We start from the raw sequence: 23,878 nt of genomic DNA, 5'->3' as shown, positions 1-23,878 counted from the left end.
CAGTGGTTGCGAGAGTCCTCGAAGGCTCTGGGCCGGGCTTTCTGGTGGGCCGTTCAGATCCAGCCCTCATTCGGCGCCTGTTAGCTTCAGCACGTCCTGCCTGTCCTCTTGTAACTCGTGGCTCCTTCGGTGCTTCTCCCCTCCCCTCCCCTCCCCTCCCCTCCCTTCCCGCTTGGCCCCTCGAATCCACCAAGCCCCCTCCGTCTGCCAGGCTCTCCCCCAGCGGGGCGCTGTCTCGGCCCGCTCAGCCCCTCCTGCCTTCCCTCCCGCAGGGCGCTGGAGCAACCTGTACAAGCTGCCCTACAACTGGATCGGCACGGGGCACGTGGTCTTCCGGGGCGCCTTCTACTACAACCGGGCCTTCACCAAGAACATCATCAAGTACGACCTGCGCCAGCGCTTCGTGGCGGGCTGGTCCCTGCTGCACGACGTGGTCTACGAGGATACCACGCCGTGGAAGTGGCGAGGCCACTCGGACATCGACTTTGCTGTGGACGAGAGCGGCCTGTGGGTGATCTACCCGGCCGTGGACTACGACTACTCCCAGCAGGAGGTTATTGTGGTGAGCAAGCTGGACCCTGGGGACCTCTCTGTCCGCAGGGAGACCACCTGGAAGACGGGCCTCAAGCGCAACTCCTACGGGAACTGCTTCCTCGTCTGCGGCATCCTGTATGCGGTGGACGAGCACAGCGCCAAGGAGGGGCAGGTGACCTATGCCTACGACACCCACACGGGCACCGAGGCCAACCCCAGGCTCTCCTTCCACAGCGCCTTTGCCTTCACCACACAGATCGACTATAACCCCAAGGAGAAGGTCCTCTATGCCTGGGACAACGGCCACCAGGTCACCTACGGGCTGCGCTTTGCAGCCTGAGGGCGGGGGGAGGGACCCTCACCCAGCTGGACACACCTTCCTCCCAGCCCTGGCCTCCTTTCTGGGGATGGGGAGCCCAGCAGAGGCCCGCTCGAATGGGGCCTGGCCGTGCCTTCCGGAGGGGTCTCCATCCATCCCCAGAGCGGTCTCGGGAAGGGGAGGCTCCCACACCCCCCCACTCTTTGCTGCTGCTTCCTTCTGGGAACGCTCTGTGGAGGTATGTGGCTCCTCCTTGATCTAGCCCGTTGCAGGAATAAGAAACAGCCCTTGTCCTCTTCACAGCTTCCTGCAGGCTGGAGGTGGAGGTGGCGAGGGGGCCCGGATCAACCCCTGGCGGTGGTGCTGGGCCACTGCCAGGCCTGATCCCGGCCACAGGGTGGCAGCTGGGAGGGGGCTGAGCTTGCGGTTGCAGCTGCTCCCCCAGAGTCAGGGCAGACTCCCTCGGCCCCCTTTCCCTCCCCCACCCTCAAAGCCAAAGGGGGGCAGAGCCGGGCAGCCCCTCTCCTGGCCAGAGTGCCCCCCACCCCGCAGGCCTGCTGGCCAGCCAGCCCTCCAGGGTTCTTCCTTCCTTCCGGAGGGGGGGGGGGCGGTGGCCTCCAGCTTCTGCTCGCTGGGCTCCAGCTGTGGAAGGAAGCCCCCGCCCAGCCCCGCCCCCAGCCCTTTGCCAAGGGCCTCCTGGTCTCCTCCTGGCCACACGTACCCCCTCGCCTCCTTGTGGGTCTGTGATGGGAGGCAGCTCCCTCTGCAGCAGGTGAGCTGGGAGGTGGGGGCACATATATAGCAGGAAAAGTCCCCCCTCTGGGAAGCAGCGCTCAGGCCTGGCCAGCAAAGGGCCTCCTGGAGGAAAGGCCAGCCTCCCCCCCACCTGCCCTTCTGCTCACTCTGGGGGTGGGTGGGATTCAGCTAAGAAGCAGCCCTGCCAGAGGGCCCCCCCGCCCCCCTTCTTTGGCCCTTGCTGATTGGCTGGCGGGGAGGGAGGGAGGGAGAGCCTGGCTGCAGCCTGGTCAGGCTCTCTGGGCTGGGGGCTTGCTTGGTGCCTGCCTCCCTCCCCCCCTCCCCTCCCCCCCCAGCTGGCAGCAGAGCTCTCTGCACCCCCCACCCCAACAACTTGCACAGCCTCACTGGCTCCTCCTCAGAGTTTTCACAAAGGAGCCTTTACACGCCTGCCCCCCCCCCACCAAAAAGCAGCTCCCAATCTTGTGGCTGGTAAAATCCTGCTTTACTGGGGCTGGACAGAGACCTGGGGGTGCAGCCCCCATGTCCTCACACTCTCTCTCTCCCTCAAAAAAAGGACCCCCACCTCAAATTGAGGCTTCCCCCCTCTCCTCCTTCCCCTCCCCACCTTGGGTGATCCACCGGAAGCATGGATGGCATTCCTTGCTCTGTCAGGCCAGCGGTTTTTCTCAGCTTCCCCTCTTCAGAAGGGCCAAAGGGCCTTTCATGCTGTTCTAGACCCTCACAGAGGAAGCTGTGCCTTGTACGGAGTCAGAGACCTGGTCCACCTAGCTCAGGACTGCCTGCTCTGGCCGGCAGCGGCTCTCCGAGGTTCCAGGCTCAGGGGTCTCTCCCAGCCCTGTCTGGAGATGCTGCTGCTGCTGCTGCCGCCGCCGGGGAGTGAGCCTGGGGCCTCCTGCAGGGTGTGTCTGGCTAGGGAGGAGGGCCTGTGGGCGGCAGTCCTGGGCTCCCAGGGAAGCTGCTCCTGGCTGCCTTTCGGAGCTGGCCAGAAGCCGGCTGGAGCCCCTTCGGCCGGCAGGCAGCTGGGCGGGGGGCTCGTGAGGGAGGCGCGAGGCAAGCCGCACCCCCCGGCCGCCTCCCCTGGGCTTCGGCTCTGCGAGGGGAGAGAGAGCCCTTGCCCTGCCCGTGGGGCCCACAGGAGGGGGAGGGTCCCAGTTCCAACAGGACCCCGGAGGGCCAGGCGTGTCTGTGCGAGGGGCTCTTGCTCCTGCCCCCAGGGCCAGTGGGCTCGCGGGAGAGGGAGGCTGCGCGGGCACCTGCTGGCCGTTGTGGCCAAGCCCCCATGCAGGCCCTGCAGCTGCAGCAGGACGGGGCGGCTGCCGCTGGTCTGTGCTGCGGCATTGCTGGGAAACCAGCGCTGGGTGCCTCCTCCAAGGCGAGGCCGAAGAGGCCTTTGCCTGGCTCGGAGGCAAGTGGCAGGTTTGGGCTCAGAGCCTCCTGCAGGCCGGCCTGGGGGGGGGGAGGGGCTCGCTGGCTGCGCCGCCCCCCCCCCCCCCGCCGGGCCAGCAGGATCGGGGCTGCTCTGGCCCCTCTGCCCTCTGCACGCAGCAGCTCCGCAGGCTCCCTCCAGGCAGTGGCTGCTGCGTCCCGAAAGGGCAAAAGTCTCTGGCTCAGGATGACGCCACCCTCGCCGCGGATCTCCTCACAGCAGCCCCTTTGTTGTCTGGAGCGCAGCGGGTGCCCCAGGGCGCCTGGGCCCAGCGGCTCCTCTGTCCGGGCCACAAGCAGCCCCTTCTCCCAGCGGTCTGAGGAATGCAGCTCCCCCCCCCCCCCCGCCGTGCCTGTCTGGAAGCCCACGGCCTGGAGAGCGGTGGCGGCTGCTGCTGCTGCTGGTGGAGGCCGCTGGGAGGCCGGAGCTCTGCGCTTGGGCCACTGGGCCAGAGACGGAAGGCCGGGCCTCCCCCCAGGCTGGTTGTCTGGCGCTTGAGGCTGCTTCCCAGCCACACTCTCCAAGTGGCTGCCGCTGCCGGGTCACTCTTTGGCCCAGGCGGTGCTGGCTGCGGGAAGCAGCGTCCGCCCAGCGTCATCGGGGGTCCCCCTTGGAGAGCACTGGCTGGGAGCGGGGCTCCACTGCAGCCTCCCCAGGCGATGGGGTGTTCAGCAGAGGCCAAGCCCGAGTGGGGCTAGGGGTCGCGTTTGGCAACAGCCTCCCAAACGGGCCCCCCATGGCAGGAGGTGGCGGCGGCGGCTCTGAAGTGCCGAAATGGCGCTCCTGCGGCCAGGGGTGGGCCCCCTCCGTGCCTCCGGCAGCCAGAGGGAGGCCTCTCCGGCTTCTTCCTTCAGCCCTGAACTGCTGAGTCGAGAGCAGGAAAGTGAGCCCCATCCCACCGCCCGCTTGCTTGCGCTCAGGGCTGATCCTGCTCCTTTCCGAATCACGGCAGGCTCTGCACTCAGGCTCGCATGAAGACCTCCCGGAGGAAGGGTCTGCTCGGGGCAACATGGGGATGGCCCAGTCTGTGTTGCTGGCCCTTACCTAGTTGTGTCTTCCCTCCCCCCTCCATGGGAAACCTGGGCTAAGCCCAAATGATAGCCTTGCTGAAGCAAAATGCTGGTTGCTTTAAGTGTTTAATGGTAGGGGAGGAGAGGCCTTATTGCCCACTGTGTGGTTGGAAAGGGAATCCCCCAAGCCAGAAAATCTCAAGAGGGATGACATGCCTGTGGGAACTACACAGGCAACGTCTCTTACAAAGAAGGGCCTGGGGGCGGGGCGGGGCTGACGGGCATCTTTGTACTTTCTGCACTTTGGGGCAAGAGCGGCGAGGGGAGCCCTTCCTCCCCCAGAGTACTTACATAGGTTCTGCAGCACACACCCAGCTCGGCTTGGGCCCCTGCGCCCCTCTCAGTTCAGGGTGTGCTGACATGCCAGCCTACCTTGGGCCGCCCTCCCGCCTTGGTCACGAATGCTCTGGCCGCTGATGGTGCAGTGTGACACCGTGAGTTGCTTTGGTCCGTCCTGCCAGCTGCTTTAGCAGAGCCCTTTGAAGTTCGTTGAACTGGACTCCGCAATGGACAGCAGACAGCGGGGGGGGGCGGTCTTTGGTGAAAGGGTTGTTGGCACCAGCTCTGACCTGGGGCTGATGTGGGCTCCTGCAAACTTATTCCCCTGCCCTCGTCAGCTGATTTCCATCGCCTGAGCTGCCTTAGCTGACTGGCTCATGTGTCCCCAGCCCCTGCCACCCTTCTAGGAGCCGGGCTTTTTTTCTTGAGCCATGTGGATTGGTCCTCTTCCGGAATTTGGCTCCGAGGGCAACCTCTGCTCACCCTGGGGGTTGGGATTCCAGTAGGAAGTAGTCCTGGTACACAGTATTTAAAAAAACCTTCCCAGGCCTGCCTACATGTAAAATGGCTTGCACGCCCCTCTTCGAGTTTAACTGAAACACAGTTGTCAGTTCTCAGCCTAGCTTCTTCAGAGACCCTGAATGTCGTGCTCTTGGGTGTCAGTTAAAAACCTGGGGTGTTCCTGCTGGCTTTGTATACAGAGATCAACATCAGCAAAGGACTCCTCTGCCTGGGGAATGGCATCAGTGCTCTGGGGGGACAAATCCAAGGACAGCTTTATCCCTCACAGGGACTCCAAGCCGACCCTCCTCCCCCGTAATCTGCTAAAACAAGAAACCAAAGGGGTGTCCCTGAGCCCAAACTGCTGCTCCTACACTCTGGGAAGAAGCAGCCAGTCTCTGATGATTGCCTGTGCGAGTCCTGCCAAATCCAACCTTACAGAGACAAGGGCAGTCCTGAACCTGCAGCCAGTGAACCGCTGCATGGCAAAAAGAGCAGATTTGCTTTCATTGCAACTGGAGGATTGTGCCGCATGATGGCCCCCACCCCCGTTTTTCCATCTATGGTCCAGGGTTTTAAATGATTAACAAACTGTTTACAATTGTGTTGAGCAGGCGGGGAGTAACTGGCCCTCTCCACCCCCAGCACCGTACCTCCAGTGACTGTTGCTGGTGTCATGTTTCCTTTTAGATTGCGAGCCCTTTGAGGACAGGGAGCCATCTTATTTATTATTTCTCTGTGTAAACGGCCCTGAGCCATTTTTGGAAGGGCGGCATAGAAATCGAACTAACAACAACAACAAATAATTGTCGATTTCCAGGGTTTTTTTACTGTTTAATTGATTTTATTGTCTTTTAATAGTTTGATTTTAACTGTTAGCTTGTTTTAATTGTTTTTATCGTGCTGTAAACCGCCCGGAGCCATTTTGGAAGGCCGGTATATCAATCAATCAATCAAATAAATATGTGGGGATGAGTTTTCTTCCAGGCAGTGTGTGCATACGTGCATTCAAAGTGGAGCAGAATCTAAAATTAAACTGCTGCCAGCAAAAAACTTGAGTGGGGATGCACATGTGCACACCTTAGAGCGGACACTCGCCTCGCCTCCTCCCGCCTTGGAGCTCTGTGTGGTGCGGAGAGTGAAAACGAACACTTGCCTAGCCCCGGAAGCTTCCCACCTTCCGGGATTCCCAGGGGTTGCTGGACAAGGCCACATGGCGGCTGGGGGATCATGGGGAATGTAGTCCCACAGCTTCCGGGAACCCCGAGTGCCGGACCTCCTTACACTGAAGGGAGGGGAGGGGGACTGCGCCAAGCGGGACCTTCCCAAGAGTGGGAACTCCTTACCACCAGACGAGAGCGTCACCAGGCAGCAGAGCGGCCCGGAAGGGCGGGCATGGCTGCTGGGGGCGGCTGTGGGGTGGAGACGCGCTCTACAAAGCCACCGCGACGTCTAGGGAACCCACTTCTGCTCTCCCTGCCAATGTCCCGCCTCCATCCGCCAGAAGTGCTGCTCTGAGACGCTCAGAGCACGAGGCGGCTGCTCCAAGGCAGGAGAGCAGTTCCTCCCCTTGTAGGTTCGCTCTAGCAGGCCTGTGCAGCAGGTACCGTGCTTTTTTCTTTACATCACTTCCGCCGGGGCCAGACGCAGCAACGCAAGCTGCTCTACAGTTCCGAAGCGCATGCTCAGCAGCCCACGAGACGACTCCTTCTGCAGCCCAGACTAGTCAAAACCTGGCGAGACATCCATGCTGCCAGGCTATCCAAAACGGCACGGAGGCTTCAGGGCGGGCCACTGGGCGTGCGCAGCCGCCGGTACAGACATGCGCAGAGGGCGCAGAGACGCAAAGCCTCGGCGGGGGAATTCTGGCGGGCTTTCTGCGCTCCTCCCCGCGGGCCCCTGGGAGCCGAGTCCACTTCTCTGATTGGTTGGCGGGGTGACAGGCGCTTCACTGATTGGCGAGCAGCTGGACAGCGGGCTCCGCCTCCCGCAGCTGAAGCTCGCGACGCCTCGAGCGCGCTACGTTTGATGGAGAAATAATTTGAGACACCTGAGGCGGCACGAGCCGCACGAGGAGGAAGACCAGCAGGGCCGAGAAAGAGAAGCTCCCCCCAGGGAACCAGGGGCCCCCACGCCCCACACTGCAGCAGGGGGGCCAAGGCCGGGGAGGAGAGGCTTTCGTCAGGGAACTAGGGGGCTTCACGCCCCACATTGCCCCTACTCGGCTGCTGAGGAAGGCCAACCACAAGCCTCTAAGGGGCAGAGAAATGCTCTGAGGGAAGGCTGTCTCCAAGACGGCAAGGAAGGACTCCATGCCCAGCAGTGGCTTTTACCTCAGCATTTTAGTGAGAATAATTAATAAATAGTCATGGAGGAAAAGCTGTCTCTAAGCTTGCTTCTAATCCTCTGGGGGAAGTGCGCTATGCCCAGCCTTGGCTTTTACCTCACCAAAATAATGATAATAAATCTCTGTTGCTTCAGAAAAAGGAGGAGGAAACCACTCAAGCCATGCTACTTAGCCAGGATAGGGCTTTTTAAAAGAATACTTTGTGGGAGAGTGGTGGGATTACGGTCTTCAAGACCCCTGCCAAAAGCCAGTTTCTGAAGGGAAGGGAAGTTTCTGAGTGGGGAGTTCATCTCTCTGCTTTGGCTTCATCTTGCCAAAAGAACTCAAACCCCTTCTGTGGATGCTGCAGCCGTGCTGACGTGTGCAAAAGCCCTGCCACCTCACTGCCCACATTTGTAGCATTTGTCTGCAGAGGGCAACACGCCACAGATTCTCCCCGTCCTCAGAACACTGGGGCGCCACAGTCTTCTGCATCACGGTGAAAACCTGTCCACTCTTAGCGCGTTCTTGCTCTGTGCAGACAAATGCTAGAACTATGGACCGCGTAGGGCAGGACTTCTGAGCGCAACGGCACAGGGGCTGTAGCAGGAAATTCCCTGAGGCCAGGGGCTGCTGTGCAACTACAGACTGGCCCTTTTAGTCTGAGAAAACTGGGTGCGACCTGAGGCTCCTTTATTCTCCCAACAGCTGTGTATGGCAGCATAATTCCTAAGAGAGTGGCTGGCTTGAATGGAACACCCTCCCTGCGCATTAAAAGGCTTAGGCTTCTAGATACTCAGAACACTTTTCTGAGGCAGCATAATCTCTAATTTTCAGGCAGGCTTGTATGGAACATGCTTCAGGCTTCTTAATTCTCTCAAGAGAAGAGAGGATTCTCTTTATAGTCTCTCAAATTCTTTTTAATGAGTTATATCTTTTCATATTTGTGAATGGCATAGAGCTATCTGGATGAGGGGTATAGACACTTAATGAAAGAATGAATAAATAAAACAGCTGTGGGAGTCAACATAATCTCAAAAATGGGGGCTGGCTTGTATGCATGATAGAAGCACTAGGATGCTTTATAACTGCCAACTTTATAGGGAAGGATAATCTCAAATTTAGAACCTATCTTTAACTGAAAATTTTTCATGTGTGTTCTCTCCCCACAACATCGCTTGGAGGACAATTTAGCAAAAAGAAACGGAGTTGGTGCATGTGTCCCTATGACCCACAGACTGGAGTGCTGCTCTTGGAGCATTTGTTCCTCTCCAGAGGCCAACGTGGCAGGTAAGGCTCCAAAAAGAGAATGCTAATTGTACAGGAGAAAATTGACCAGAATAGAATCCCTAGCTGTATCATTGCATTTTGGGATGAGACCTTTCTTCAGAGGACTGAAGAAAGGGTACCTCAAATGTTCCTCCGATATATATTATGGATTATTTTATTTTTTCCATTTTATATCCCACTCTTCCTCCAAGGAGCCCAGAGCGATGTACTACAGACTTAGGTTTCTTTCTCACAACAACCCTGTGAAGTAGGTTAGGCTGAGAGAGAAGTGACTGGCCCAGAGTCACCCAGCAAGTCTCATGGCTGAATGGGGATTTGAACTCCGGTCTCCCCGGTCCTAGTCCAGCTCCATTGGGAGCACATACAACACGACAAACACATCACAACACGAAACGGCAGCATCTCTAAAATGGTGGCTGCCTTGAATGGAAGAGGCTTCATGCCTCTTCAAGCAGCTTTGGGGGAATTGCCAAGAAGAGACACAATACCATATACAGGTTGTATTCTGCCATTAAGAGAACACGTTTCACGCGTGTTGGGAGCTTCAAGCTTCTTTAGTTCCGCAACGCTTTTCTTGGGCTGCATACACTCTAGGAATTTAGCTACCTTGAACGGGAGAGACTTCATGCCTCTTCCATTGCATCCCCTCGACAACCCTGCGTGGCAAACCGGGCCAGAAGAAACGGAGTCGGCGCATGTGTCCCTACGACCTCCAGGCCGGAGTGCAGCTCTTGGAGCATTTTCTCCTCCCAAGGGGCCAACGTGGCAGGTAAGCCTCAAAGATACTGACTGGACCAAGCTAAAGAGAAAACCATATATGAAAAAAAGAATTCTCAACATGTGAGACCATATAACAGAAAAAAATCTCAAGCTCTACCAGCACCTTCTAAGATAAGGCTCTTCATCAGGACTGGAGAATATATATACAAAACACATTGATAGTCACAAGATAATATAAAACTGAAACAACTGTTTAAAGTATGTTATTCCAGAACTCTTATATGTTCTCATTAGGCCATCTTTACATATTAGAAGATAAGCATGTAATATTGCCAAAACTTCAAAATAAAATACCTAGTTTCTTTCCCAACAGATTTCACAAAAGGCGGCAACCACACACAAGCCAAGGAAGGAGGAAAAGAGTCTCATGGAAGAACCAAGAGGCAGCGACACACAAGCCACAAAGGAATTAAAAGAGCCGATGACGATGCACAAGATAGCCAAAGCAAGGGCTGTGTTCCCCACCGCCCTGAATGCTCTGTCAATCCAGGGTCCATCAGTAGAAACTTCAGGCTGCTTTGTTCTCTCACCACCTGTGGAAGGCAGCATGATCTCTCATTCTGTGGCTGCCTGGAATGAAACACGCTTCATGTATGTTACAAGCTTCAGGCGTCTTTATTCTCCCAACAGCCTTGTCAAGCTGGATATCCTCTAAGATGGAGACTGCCTTTAACAGGACACACTTCATGTGTGCTGCATGCTCAGCAATCCTTTGTGCCATGTTTGGAAAGAAGAAACAGAGTTGGCACACATTTGCAATGACCTCCATGCCGGAGTGGGGATTTTGGAATGTTTTTTCCTCCCAAGAGGCCTGTGTGGGAGGCAGGATCAAAGACGGGCTGGACCAAGGTAAAGGGATCCCACCCCCGTCAAAAATAGAACTCCCAGGGTGGTGTAAGAGACAATCAAACAGGAACTAGACTAATGCCTGCTATGATGAGGCTCTTCAGCAGAGCACTGAAGAATCTATACCAAATAGGTGTTGTTATGGCTGACAAAGCAGACTAGGTTTCTCAGTAGTTACCCCTCAATGGTTACTCTAAAGGATGACTCAATTTCAGTAGGGGTTGCATTGGGTAATTTGGCCAGGATGTCAGCGGGTATTCATTATGCATTGATTTTTGCAAGATGAGATGAAACGGCTGTGAAACTAGTTACCAAGAAATCAAAGATTTCATCCTTAGTGAACTTCTCATATTCTAACAGAAGAATGTGGTATTGCTCACACTTTAAAATCAATGACATGCCTTTTTCTCTTCCAGTGGGTTTCAAGAAAGAGCACAAGGAATGAGGAGGACATAGAGGACAAGACAAGCTGACCTGATCAATCTTGTGACGAGGAGGCGCATTGTCCGAGAATTGAAGTATTCAACATAGTTATTCAGTTTTGCTCATGATAGTTCTTCAATTTTATTCAAAATATAAATATGTGTAAATACTGAGCATACATATTTATTTCACACTGATTGTTACTAGAGAATGTAAAAATGAAACTGTGAAAAGTATATTCACCAAGCTTTGCTCACACTTCATATAAATGACTTGACTTGTTCTATTCCAGCAGATTTCAGGAAAGAGCTGAAGGAGCGAGGACAAGACAAGCTGTCTCAATCTCTTTCGTGATGAGGCTTCATCAGAGAACTGAAGAACATATACAAAATATAAAGATGTATACAAATACTGAGCATACTTATTTATTACATACCGATTGTCACAGGAGAATAGAAAAATGAAACTCTGAAAATGTATTACTCAGGAAATCTAAGGAGTCATCCTTCATAAATGCCTCATACTCTAACATCATGTGGATTTGCTCACACTTCAAATAAATTATGTAACTTGTTCTTTCCCAAAGGATTTCAAAAACAGACCAGTGGAGGCGACAAGAGACAAGCCACGCCAAGCAAAACTGCATTACCCTTTTAGGGTTTTTTTTCAGATTGGTCTCAAAACGAGTGGCTGGCTGCTGCAAATAGAGGCTTCAAGCGAGAGTTGATTTTGTCCTTAACCCTGTGAGGTAAGTTAGCCTGGAATAATATGTGCTGGCTTCAAGGGTTCATGCCTAAAAAATAAGAATACATTTGTTTAAATTGTTTGTATCCTGTCTATTCAAGAGCCTTAAACAACCATCTCTTCAGCCTGGCTTTTAATGATATCTTGTTTTAATCTTAATTTTAATTAGATTTAATCTGGTTTAAATGTTTCTTGATTTTAATTTTTATTTTGTGTTTTTTTATTTTAATGTAAACCAGCCTGAGCCAATGAATGAATGAAATAATAAATATTCAGCAAAATGCTATTCAGGGCCGCTTGCCCTCTCTTAAATGAAAACAACAACCACCACCTACTAAATGCAAAACAACAACAAAACCCACTATTAAATGCAAGCTCCCACACTACTAAATTAAAAAAAAAACACTACTAAATGCAACAACCCCCCGCAAAGCCCACTACTAAATGGGAAAAAACCCCACCACTAAATGCACACACTCCACTAATAAATGCAAAAAAAAATTCACTACTAAATGCAATAAAACAGAAGATAAAATAGACAAGAAAAAAGAGCATTCACAACTAAAAACTGAGTATTCTAAACAGGAGTTAAAAAAACAACCACCATTGGCTCTGTTCACCAGCCATTCTCATTGAACTCTGTTGGTACATTACTCGTCAGGTTTTTTCACCCGTCAGGCATCCTTTTTCACTTGTCACAGATGGGTAGACTAGTGGATTTTCTGAGCCCTGATTCTAAACTTGGATTGGAGAAAAATGGAATTTTTTCTTGGTGCAGATCTCCTGACCTAGCTGCTTTGCGTGAGTATTTGTTCAGTGAATCTGAAAAAACTATTAGCGTGATGTTTGAAACTAACATTTAACACATTTGTTAAAGATTTGTGGTAATGTTTTATTTTGAAACATGAATTATTTGAAATGATGAAAGAATGTTAATATGCCTATATATTCTCTTTTTACCCAGCAGGTTGACTTGTATACAGTGCCATGTGGATGGTGCATAAATCCCTGCCAAGGAGGATATTGCAAGAAATCGGAAATGTATAAAAGTGGCTACTGTCAGAGGGGTATATATTAATCTATGTCTAGATATGCTTTTGATTTTCTTTTCCCCTAGCAATCAATCAATGTATCTATAGACCAGAAAAATTTCCCCTAGCAGACTGATTTACATAGACGGCCATGTGGATTGTGGGTAAATCCCTACTTAGGAGGTTATTTGAAGAAATCCAAAGTGTATAAAAGTGGCTGATATCAAAGAGGTATGTGTCTACTCCTATTTAGATGTTTTTACTCCCTTATTAGGATGTTAGATATACAGTTAAGGTGACTCTATTTAAAAGTCTTCTGTCTGGATGATTTTCCTCTCAAAAGAGACTTGTGCTGACAGGCTGAAAGTTGCTCTTACAATAAGTGATGTAGGGACATAGGAGCTGAAGTCCTATGGTCAGGGTGAAGTGCTGGTAACCTCTCCCCTGTAGCCTCCAAAGAAAGAGGAGAACTTTCTGCAACTGGAAGAAAAAAGATGAAGTCTGAAGAAAAGATTCACTGTGGAAGGAGCGGTTCGCTTGCCATGGACTGTGATGCTTTCTTGCTCCACGTTATTGATAGCCAGTTTAATTTATTGTTACCTTTAAATTGTTGTTCTGTATGTGAGCGTTCTGTGCATTCAGTATTTCTGTAAAGCCTTTGTGTAGAACCCGGGTTCTTCCTTTTGTAATGTATTTTAAATGTATGGAGAATTTTTGTTGTAGCTGCTACACTTCTGATCAAACCTATGATGTTGAAGAGCAATTCTGACAAGATGCAAAACAAGGGAGCCTTCTTCCTTAGAAACCTGTGGTAAATCCACGGGGGCTGCTCCAAGGACAGCAATATCTGACATTTTGCTTGACAGAGAATCCCACAAGTGGATGATGCGTTGTGTGAAAAAGTGTTTGTTTGTTGGTTCTAGAGGTGGTTCCTATCCAATTGCCTGGGATGACCTCTGGTTCTAGTGTGATGTGAGAGGGAGAAGAATTTCTCTCCATCCTCTTTCTCCACCCTATGCCTGATTTTATAGACCTCGATCATGTCTCTCCGCCGTTGTCTTTTTTCTAAACTAAGTAGCCCCAGGTGTTGTAGCCTTGCCTCATATGAAAGGTGCTCTAGGCCCCTGGTCATCATGGTTGCCCTCTTCTGCACCTTTTCCAGTTCTACCATGTCCTTTCTCCTTGGGGTTTTTTGTCCCAATGTGTATCACTTTACACTTGCCAACACTGAAGTGCATTTGCCACTTTGTCACCCACTCACCCAGTGTGGAGAGATCCTTTTGGAGCTCCTCACAATCCGTTGTTGGATTTCACTACCCGAAAGAGTTTGGTACCAGCTGCAAATTTGGCCACCTCGCTGCTTACCCCTGCTTCTAGATCAGGGATTCTCAAACTTGGGTCCTCAGATGTTTTTGGACTTCAACTCCCATAATCCCCAACCAAAGGCCACTGGGGCTGGGGATTATGGGAGTTGAAGTCCAAAAACATCTGAGGACCCAAGTTTGAGAATCCCTGTTCTAGATCATTTCTAGGGCAGGGTCTTCCCTTGGGGGCCAGAGAACCAACCAAGCCCTCTTCAGTGCAGCACCCTTCCCCTGCCCTCCCCTTTCCCACCCCGAGGAGCATCTCTGTGGGTTCCTTCCAAGCACTCCATCCTCCCCCTCCTGATTGGGGGCCTCACAGACCAAGGGCAGGTGTGGGGTTCTTCTGGTGGGCCTTTCCACAGACTCTCTGGCACGTCCAAGACCAACATGTCAGCCTTAGGAAGCACCTGTGAAATAACAGCTTCTGTTTTCTCCCAGTGTGAGAATTTCTGGCTGTCATGGGGTGCAGCACTTGCTGTGAAGGTGGGAGAGGAAAGAAGGAAAGCCTTCCAGCACCAGGGCAAGGTGGAATTAAACGGCTCTCCTTCACTTAAGCTGCCTCCATTGAGGTGGGAGACCATTTGAGAGGCCTCATCCTTGGTCCCCCCCTCCTTGCCCTTTTTATCTTGAACAGCCTGGCAAGGCAGGCTCAGCTGAGAGAGAGAGCGGGGAGCCCAGAGCCAGCTGTGTGACTTCGTGGGGATTTGAAGCGGGGTGTGTGTCTTTGCCTCTAACCACTACCCCACTCGGTGCTGCCAGCATAAGGCTCAGCATGCAAAGAGAGCCAGCAGGGGGAGGCAGCCTCCAGCACCCCGATGTTCCTGAACTACAACTCCCAGCATTCCCAGGCAGGGCATCCTGGGAGTTGCAGGCCAGTCACAGCCGGAGTCCTGCTCCTGAATCTGAAATATTCAACAGTCCAAAAAGACAGAACAAGGTGGAGGGAGCGATTCCCGGCAGCAGGGAACACACAGGAAGGGATGGGAAAGGAAACGGTGCAGGAAAGCGCCAGGGGAAGCTGCCTTGTGCTGATGAGTCGGGACCTTGGGCTATCTGGCTCAGGACTGTGCTCTGACCGGCAGCAGCTCTCCAAGGTTTCAAGCAGGACTCCCTCCCAGGCCCACAAGTTACTGGGAGAAGCTTCCAGGCATTGAAGCTGGGTCCCCCTCCTGCAGGCCAAGCCGGGGCTAGTCTAGGGCTGCGCATCATCCCTGCAGGGGCATCTCTCTCGCAGGGCCCCCCCAGGCAGTCTCTCATTCAAATGCTAAGCGGAGCCAGCAGGGGAGGGAGCCCGGAGGAGGAGGAGAGCAGCAGCCGTGGTTAGGGGGTGGGAGGGTGGGTGGGGGCTTCACCCAAGGAAAGCCCTTCGGGAGAACTGCGCGGAGCCTGCTGCGCTTGCATGGAGAGCGTGGGGAGGTAGGCTGCGCACGCAGCTCGGGGGTCCAGGCAGGGTTGCTTTCTGGCTCACGGCTGGACCCGCTCCTCCGCCTGCCACCTGCAAAAGCACCTGCGCATGCTCAGCAGCGAGAGTGCACGAGCGAGACTCTTGTAGCCTCGACTAGGCAAAACCGCGACAGACATCCATGCTGCACGTGGGGACCCTCCTCCTCCTGGGGACGGACCCTGTTCCCTCCCAAGCTGCACGGAATGGGGGCGGGGAACACACCGGGGGGCCCTTTGCTGTTTTCCCAGGCTCGGGGCGCCCTTCAGCTGTGCAAAGTCTCTTAGCCCCGAGATCGGGGACTGTCTTTGGCCAGAGGGGTGTGTGTGGGGGGGGCGTGGAGTGAAGATTTGGGGAGGGCTGGAGAAGGAGCCCGCCTGCCATAAAGAGGCAGCTGTGGAAAGCGATTCCCAACCTTGGGTTCCCCGGTGTTCTTGGACTTCAACGCCCAGAATCCCCAGCCCCAATGGCCTATGGTTGGGTATCGTGGGAGTTGAAGTCCAATAACGTCTGAGGACCCAGCGTTGGGAATCCCTGCTCCAGACAGCCAATGCCTCCTTGTCTGGGCGCTGCTCCGCACCCCCCTCCTCGTCACGTGGCCCAAGGGAGGCAGAGGCTCCCCTCCCCTCCTGGCAAAAAATCCCCGGCTAGCTTGGCAGAGAACCATGCTTTAACTGGTGATTCTCTTCATTGAGCAGGAGGAGAGCAACTGGCCCTCTCCACCCCCTCACAGCATCCCTCCAGTGGTTGCCGCTGGTGTCTATCTTGTGTTTCTTTTTTAGATTGTGAGCCCTTTGGGGACAGGCGGCCATCTTATTTATTGATTCTTTCTCTGTGTATACCGCCCTGAGCCCTTTTTGGAAGAGCGGTATAGAAATGGAGGAAATAACCATTCATAAGAAAAATGGCAATGGTGGGGGCGGAGCCCAGGAGTTGGCGGAGAGAGGCGAGGGCCTGACGTCACCGGCTCCGCGCCATCGGGGAGGAAGGAGCCAATGGCAGCCAAGGTCACGCCCCTTCCCCCCGTCGCCGGGTGACGTCAGAAGCCAGCGCCCCAGGGCCTGTCGGTCTAGGGAGAGGCGGGGCGCCTCGTGTCGGTCGGAACTTCCTCTCCTTCCGCTTCCGCCACCTCCTCGGTGCCCGCCGGGATGGCGCCGCGGCTGCCGCTGGAGAAGGCGGCCTGGCGCCGGGTCGAGACGGTGCCCCCCCCCGAGGCCGCCTCCCGCGGAGCCCGCAGGCGGGTGAGTGGAGGAGGGGTCTCCTGCGCCCCCGGGCCCTGCCTGCGGCTGCCCCTCGCTCGCCAGTGGGCCTCGGCCAGAGGGAATGGGGCTGGGGGGAGGAGAGGGAGGGCTGCCTGCCCGGGTCTGGCGGCCCCTAGAAGGCGGCCTGGTGGTGGTGGGCAAGTCGCCTCAGGGTCAGGATCCCCGGGGCTGCCCGTGGGGAGGCCTCGCTCTAAGCAGCAGCAGGAGGAGGATCAGAGGGTGGGGGTGGGAGTGGGGTGGCCGCCCAAGGCCCCCAGGAGGTGGACCCAGAGAGGCTGCCTGTGTGAGCCCGGCCAGGGCTTCCGCTGAGGGGATGGAGCTGCTCTGGGGAGGGTCAGGGCGCCGAGGCCAGTGCCGTTTCCCAAGGGTTGGCCCGCTGGAGAGGGTCTTGCTTCTGCGCAGCTCCTCTCCCTCTGTCTGTCTGCCTGTCTTCTCTGGGGCCCCAGCCCAGCCTCCTCCCCACAGAGGAGCTGTAGGTGTGTCAGTCTGTGGGGTGCGGCATGGCCCCAGGCGCTCTCAATGTCCGTGGGCTCCCTGGTCCTTCCCATGAGGACTTCTGCCTGCCGCTGAGGGGGTTTCCAAAAGTCCATGAAAGCTTCTGCTAAAAGGAAATTCGTCTTCAAGGCAACACCAGCTGTTTAGTCTGCTGCAGCAAGACCCCCCCCCCAGCACATTTATCTGAAATATTTCTGTACCACCCAAAACTTGAGTCTGGGTGGTTTACAATTAAAATAATTTAAAATCTTAAATCAGTTAACAATTGAAATCATGTCAAAGATTAAAAACATTTAATTGCTCTTACCATTAATTGTTTTAAAGCACCTTAGTTGTGAAGTTCGCTGTGCGCCCCCCCCCCCCGCGCGCGCGCGCGCTTAGCTTACTGGGAGATGAACAAGCTTGCCTGTGCAGGGCTGGCCCTGGGCAGAGAGGGTGGGCCGGAAGCCAGACAGACCACCAGTCCTATCCCCACCACTTCAGCACTGGCCGAGAGAGAGAATCTGGCTCCTGAGAGAGTTTCCTGGTCATCTTGACTAATACAGTGAAGGAGCTTTGGCAGTTCAGAGCTTCCAGGCAGCCGCCTTTTGGTCTTAAGATGGGGAAGCAGGAGAAGAGCTGGAAACATGGGGTGGAGCACAGTCCCCGCAGGGTGTGTGCATGTGTGTCTGTCCACATCTGTCTTCTCCAAAGTGGTGGCAAAGGCAGGGAGCGTCAGACTGGTGGGGTGTTGCAGCAGCTGGGAATGTGGCTCTTCTGGGGTGAATGGGGGTCGTTTAAGGAGATAGCTGCCTTCTGCCCCAACCAAGCAGTTCTCTAGAACAGGGAGGGAGGAAGATGAGCATTTCTACAGCATGCTAAGAGCACAAAACAACTGACCCCCACCTCCAGTCTGGCTCTCCATTTCTCTTTCTCTCTCTCTCTCTCTCTCAGATGTGGGCTTGTGAGGAGGAATGTCACTGTGAACCACACGCTTCAAGGAAGGGCTTTTTGAACCAGGATGCAGCCTGCAGCTACGCTTAGGAACATGGCAGCTGGCAAAAGTGGTGCTGCAACCCCTTCTGTGCTGCTGACACACAAGAGAAAAACCTTCTTTCCATCCTGGGCCTTTTGCCCAAGAAATCTCAAGAACCTAGAACTTATGTGCAAAGCATTTCTAAATGGAAGAAGTGAAAACCCCACCAGCTCTTTACTCACTAAATACTTTTTGTTGCCTCTGTGTATCTCTTGTTGGACTCCCCTTGAAGCTAAAGATGTGAAATGCCATTTGTACCCTGGGTCTCTCACCAAACAACTCTCAAGCCTGCAAAGTTTCTTGGAAAAGCAAAGCGTCTCTAGTTGGAAGAAGTGACAGCCCCAGAAGTCACCAATCCTGATGTTTCACTTTGGGAAATTTGAGTGAAATGTTAGTTGGCCTTATTGTCTAATCTTACTCTTGATTACTTCTTTTTAGGCAAATAAGATAATAATTTGCCTTGGTACTGAACTTTTATCTTGAATGGCACAAGGAGGGCGAGTAGGAGATTGGGGCTGAATATGAAAAGAATTTCTAATTTCAACCCATTGCTCTAATTGTTATTGCTCTCCGGATAAAGGAGACTGCTAAAGGAAGAGTTTAATAAGGATATAAAGGAGTCTAGTAAGGATTAAAGAACCAATTCCTATGCTTTGGCACATTATACTCCCCCACCCCACTTTATAAGCATGTAATATGCTTAGTAAGATATCTGGATGGGAGCGGGAGTGGGGGGGAGAGCCCTGAACGTAAACATTTAGTAGCTCTTTCATGCTTTCTTCACATTTGTAACTGGATTCTTTTACTCCCTAGTTCTGGGAGAGAGGGAACATTGGTTTTGGTTCTCCTCACTCTTTTGTAGAATTCTGTTTAACATTGTCTTAGTTGGTTTAACCTGGTTACTTTTCTCTCTCACCTTTTTGGTGGTGATTTGGAGGATGGGGAGGGAAGGATAGTTCCTGGGTTTAGTTATGAATGTATTTCAATGCTAACAGTTTCTGCCAAAGATGATGTATTTCGACTCAAGGCCTATGATATAACATTAGTCCAATTGGTTATAGCACTTGCAGTTGTTGACATGGGTAATCTGTCCTTTAAAGATGGGTGATTTAAATATTTTTTCAGTTAATTGTAATGGCTTAGTTTCTTATCAAACATTCTAAGGTGTTTAAAACAAAGGACAGATATAATTTTTCTTCAAGAAACACGTACTAAAAGAGGAACAACAACATTGTTTAGTTTAATTATCCTCATCAGGGATAGCAGCTGGAAGCTCGAAGTCCAAAGGAACTGCCACATTGTTTTCCCCAAATTGCTGATTTACACCCTTGAAAGACTATAAAGATTCTTTTGGTCAGTTTGTATATATTGAGGGCACATTTTTGGATAAACCCTTGTTACTGTGTTCCATATATGCCCCAAATACTCTGTCACTGAAAATCTCTTTTAAAAACTTCAAAGTATTAAGATTCAAGATTGGATAAATGGGTGTGGTTTTAACTTAACCATAAACCCTGCTTTGGATAGGTCAGCCTCCAAGTATACTCCCAATATTTCCACTTCTAAGTTCCCTATAGCATATCTCTCTAAGAAAGCTAATTTGGTAGTTCCTTGGCAGTTGTTACACCCAGGGGAAAGGGATTACACATTCTTGTCTGCCAGACATGAAACTTGTTCTAGGATTGATTATGTTCTCATCTCCAGTTCCCTACAGAATGATATTCAAGATGCTATTAGTGATAAAATTTGGACAGATCACAATTGGATAATATGCTCATTAAGTTTTGAAAGTTCTAATAACTCTTGGTTGAAAACTTATTTATTATACAATAAAGATATATGCAAAACATTGGAAGATTGTCTTTTAATTTAACTCGGATTGTTGATTCAGCCCAGCCACAATTTGGGAAGCATTTAAAGCAATATTTTGTGGAGAGGGGATTAACCAAGCTGCATACACTTCCAGGCTCCAGAACTGTAAAAATAAAAATAATATAATAATAAACCAAGCAAAATCGTATATGCTGAACATAAAGAAATAAAGCCAAACCTCCTATTAGAATCACAATCTATTAGAAAACAGCTACTCCTTCTTTGGCAAATTATGAAAGAGGTGCTAAAGCAAGCAAAGTTCTAGCTAAGTACATAAGCAAGAAAAGGCACTCCAAAGCCATCAGATTGATTCCATCCACAAACCATGCCAAATGAATGGTTTGCTCCGTAGACATCTCCAGAAAATTTGAAAAGTTTTATCCTAATTTACAGTCCTCTGAATTACCCACTTCAGATAATACATCTAACTTTTAAACCAATTCCATCTCTTCGAAATTAATTCCGACACATACAGCAGACTATTCCATTGACTGGCAGCAGACTGCATCTGGAAACCTATTAAAAGGTAAGTCCACCCCCTACTTAGATACTAGATCCCCAATACCGCCCCTCAGAAGAGCCCTGGGACTCCACAAACTCAACAGGGCTTCTGCTCCCTCTTCCTTCCCCATCAGCCCTGGCAGCAAAAGGATCAACACAACAGATTAGAGCTAACTCCAAACACAGAGACCTTACCTGGTTGGTCAAGGCCAGCTTTCCTCCTAACAGGTCTACTCCAGTGGAGTTGCTGGAGCAGCAAAAGGAGCCTGTGAACTGACTGAGGGCTTATAAAGAGTCATAGCCCCGCCCCTTCCTGTCTGCTGAGGCCTCCTCGGGAGTAGGGCTAAACTGAGGAAGGGGCGGGCCTTTCAATGAGTACATAAGCTCTCCATTCACAGTGGTGCATCACAACTTCAGCGGTTCTACCACAGAGCTTGTGGTGGTCAGTGGTGTGCCTGAGCCAGCTCAGGGAGGGTTGGAGTCTGGCTTGAGGACTTTTCTGAAGCAGTTGACTAGCTGGCTTTTATTGCAAGACAAAGAACACAAGATCTCTCCATTGATCCAGCAAGATAACTATATTTCCAAGTGACTTTTAAAAGGGCTGATCCTATTGAGTCTCTGCTTTATCTGGTTCTTCCACCCTGTTGAAAGGGTTGCTGGTTTTAAGTTGACTGGCACTCTCCCTGTTCCTGCCTAGTAAAATGTCTTTATTGGACATGGCATGATACTGGAGTAGAACATTGTTGCCTACTTAGAAGCTCCAACACTAAACTTCTCTGACTGAGTTTAGTATTTAAAGCTTCTATCCTAGAAGTTCTAACAAGTAAAACTGAAGTACTGGTGTTTCTTCAGTTCCCCCCACTCTTTAGTCCAGCCACAAAGGTCATTCTCATGACTGGCTATATGCCAGTAGGGCAGCCCTACCTGGGTCTAGCCATGAGAAGACGCCCCAGGATCAGCAAGAGCGTGCCTGCCAGCTAAGTCAAGAGAAGAACATCTTAGTCTGCCAGCTCCCTTCCCGTTCCCCATAGTCGGAGTAAATCTCCTCCTACAGTAAGGGGGAAAGGCTTGTTGTACCTGGTGGGCTGGCTGAGTGTTGCTGCAGGGCCATCGATTCTGAAAGGGAAGCCGACCTTCCATCTTCAGTCACAGTGACTTGTAGGAATGGAGCGGGCAGCTTCTCCACCTCAGTCTCTGGTCCAGATTGGCCAAATCTTGTCTTAACACATCAGGGTAGATCTCCAGTCTAAAGGCAAAGAGCTTGCTTGGGTCCTTGGGGTATCTTTCCTGATGGGCCTGTGCAGGAGAAGGGGAGGCCGGCTGTGATGTCTTCTCAGGAGTATGGCTGAATTAAAGAGCCATGGGCTCACTTCACACCAGCCCTGAACTGGTCCAATAGTCTGTGATCTCAGCTGCCTTGCTTCTTTGCCTAATGTTGGTTGAGAGAGCATGTAATAATTTGTCTTGCTTGTGCAGGACAGTACTGAAGTCCTCTGTGCTTGTCAAGGAAAAAGTGCCTCGGAGAACTATCTCCCCTCTGCCTGTGCTCACAGGGCGCCCACTTGGAGTTGGCACTTGCTCTTGAAGGGTCAATTCCAGGTGCCTGCTCATTAGCTTCAGCCAACAGGGAGACTTGCTGTTAGGAAGCCAGGAGTTTCACTCTTGGGTTTAGCTGCAAGGGTTGTGTGAAGTAGAGGATCTGATCACTTCAGCCCAAGAATCAGCAGAGAAATGAGTCTGATGTCCAGGTTTGCCTCCACTTGCTTTGAGTTCTCCCAGAAGCCAGAGAAATTAGGCCTTTCCTGCTCCAAAATATGCCTATTTCAGCTTTCCAAAATGTGAAATGTCTAGTAGAACCATGAAGGACATATGCATGATTCTATATGTTGCAAGAGGATACCAGTGGCTAATGCAATAATCTGAGGTGGAAGGCCCTCGAGAAAGTTGAAGCTTTATTAACTTGTATGTCAGTGCAATATCCCAGACATATGTACTGTTGCTCTGTGGAGGGCAATACTGGATCTTTCCAGTGATAGGGCTCTTCTGTTCTGGCCAGTGTTGAGCTGTAGGCCAAGAAGACTTCATAATTAACTGCATCATCTTTTGACTGTACCCCTAGTAAAGCTAGTAGGGGATCTGGCTGTAAGTTGTATCCCAGTATTGGTATATTCTACTGAGCTTGGCCATGAAGCAGTGCAGTGTTCACTGCAAAAGCGACAAAGGTGTGGATGTCTGTGTATTGCTCTGGGGATTGGTGCCTGTCCTAAATTCTGAAAGGCTGGGTAATTGGGTTAAGACGTCTAGCTCAGTTTTCTGGGTGCTTAATGAAGCTCTGCCTTGTCTTTGCTTTCAGGGGTTTGTGGATGCTGGACCAGTGTGGCACAATATCTTGAGAACTGTACAGCACTGGGCCAATATACCAATTCGGGCATGGGATTTACTAAGCTACCCTGGGCCAGTCTCAAATGTAGGACTCTGATCTAGCAAGAGAGCAATCTTTCTAGTTTGCCCCCAAATCAGCAGCTAACACTGATTTGTTGCTCCCTTTGTAGCATTTTCCATTGAAGGGGTGTTGGTGGTCATACTGCTGGTCTCTTGAATCTAGTACTTAAAGCTAGAACAAACCAGGTCTTTCTCGTGCTCCCCCATGTTACATCCTATTGGCCCAGGTCAGAACGTAAGGCTGTAACCCTGCACTAAAAAGTCCCAACACTAAAAAGCTCTCAACTGTACTGTGTACTAAAGCACAGTCTACATACTCATAGGCCTTCACTTTGTATGTCAGGTTAGAATCGGGAATTACCCAGTTCAAAAAAGCTTGTCTCTTTTCAGGGAGTTCTGGGGATGGGGCCCTAGGCTGGTAGCCAAGTGTTCTGCTTTTCCAAGTGGTGCCCACTTGGGATCCTTCAGATGACCCCAAGGCTTGCAGCAGAGATGGGGGTCTCATGAGTGAGTTCTGCAGAGGACAACTGTCCTTCCTTGCCTATACAAGCATTGGAATAAATGTCTGTTGGGATGCAGGGAAGGAGAACTGACCCCTACTAACTGGGCAAAGAGGCACCTTTTACCGTGGTGATTCTCTTTATTTAGCAGGGGGAGAGTAACTGGCCCTATCCACCCCCAGCACAGTACTTCCAGTGACTGTAGCTGGGGTCTATCTTATGTTTCTTTTTAGAATGCGAGCCCTTTGGGGACAGGGTTCCATCTTATTTGTTTGTTGTTTCTCTGTGTAAACCGCCCTGAGCCATTTTTGGAAGGGCGGTATAGAAATCGAATAATAATAATAACAACTGTACTGCAGGTGCCTTCCTGTGTAGCTTTTAAAGGCTCCCCACTTTTCAGTTTGTCATTTATGTCCCAGACTTGCCTTCACTTAGAGTGCTGCTGCCAAAAACCAGATCAGGAGCCTTTATTCCTCCTGCAGAGAAGCTCAGATGACCCAAAGGGACAAAGTGCTTCTCCCTCCATAGGTGGCTGTAGTATTTTGCCTTGAAAGACTGGAAGTTCCCTCCATGAGAACCTGGGAGGACAAGGATGGCCTCCTGTGCTGTTCTGCAGAGAGGTAAGGGGTGTGTGTGGGCGTCCTGATCTTGAGAGCAA

The 23,878-nt window shown here is 51.7% G+C and overlaps 1 protein-coding gene across 16 annotated transcripts in view; it reads left to right on the top strand.

Moving 5' to 3' along the window:
- OLFML2A (olfactomedin like 2A) overlaps nt 1–19,754 on the top strand; it is a 32,858-nt gene extending 13,104 nt beyond the window's left edge. For 6 of the 16 annotated variants that reach the window (XM_053279667.1, XM_053279674.1, XM_053279665.1 and 3 more), the window contains 6 exons: nt 273–8,504; nt 9,099–9,273; nt 9,598–10,133; nt 10,547–10,648; nt 10,846–12,364; nt 17,824–19,754. In XM_053279667.1, the coding sequence (XP_053135642.1) occupies nt 273–874 (602 nt within the window). In that variant the 3' untranslated portion in view covers nt 875–8,504; nt 9,099–9,273; nt 9,598–10,133; ... (1 more) ...; nt 10,846–12,364; nt 17,824–19,754. Of the gene's footprint in view, nt 1–272; nt 8,505–9,098; nt 9,274–9,597; nt 10,134–10,546; nt 10,649–10,845; nt 12,365–13,827; nt 16,375–17,823 lie in introns of those variants that run through there. The other 10 variants (XM_053279671.1, XM_053279670.1, XM_053279669.1 and 7 more) reach the window with 10 other exon arrangements.
- The last annotated feature ends 4,124 nt before the right edge of the window (nt 19,755–23,878 follow it).

The sequence above is a fragment of the Hemicordylus capensis genome, chromosome 15, assembly GCF_027244095.1.
Source record: "Hemicordylus capensis ecotype Gifberg chromosome 15, rHemCap1.1.pri, whole genome shotgun sequence".
Classification (NCBI taxonomy): Eukaryota; Metazoa; Chordata; class Lepidosauria; order Squamata; family Cordylidae; genus Hemicordylus; species Hemicordylus capensis.
The sequence above is the reverse complement of the archived record's forward strand: the minus strand, read 5'-3'. Positions and strand labels throughout refer to the sequence as shown.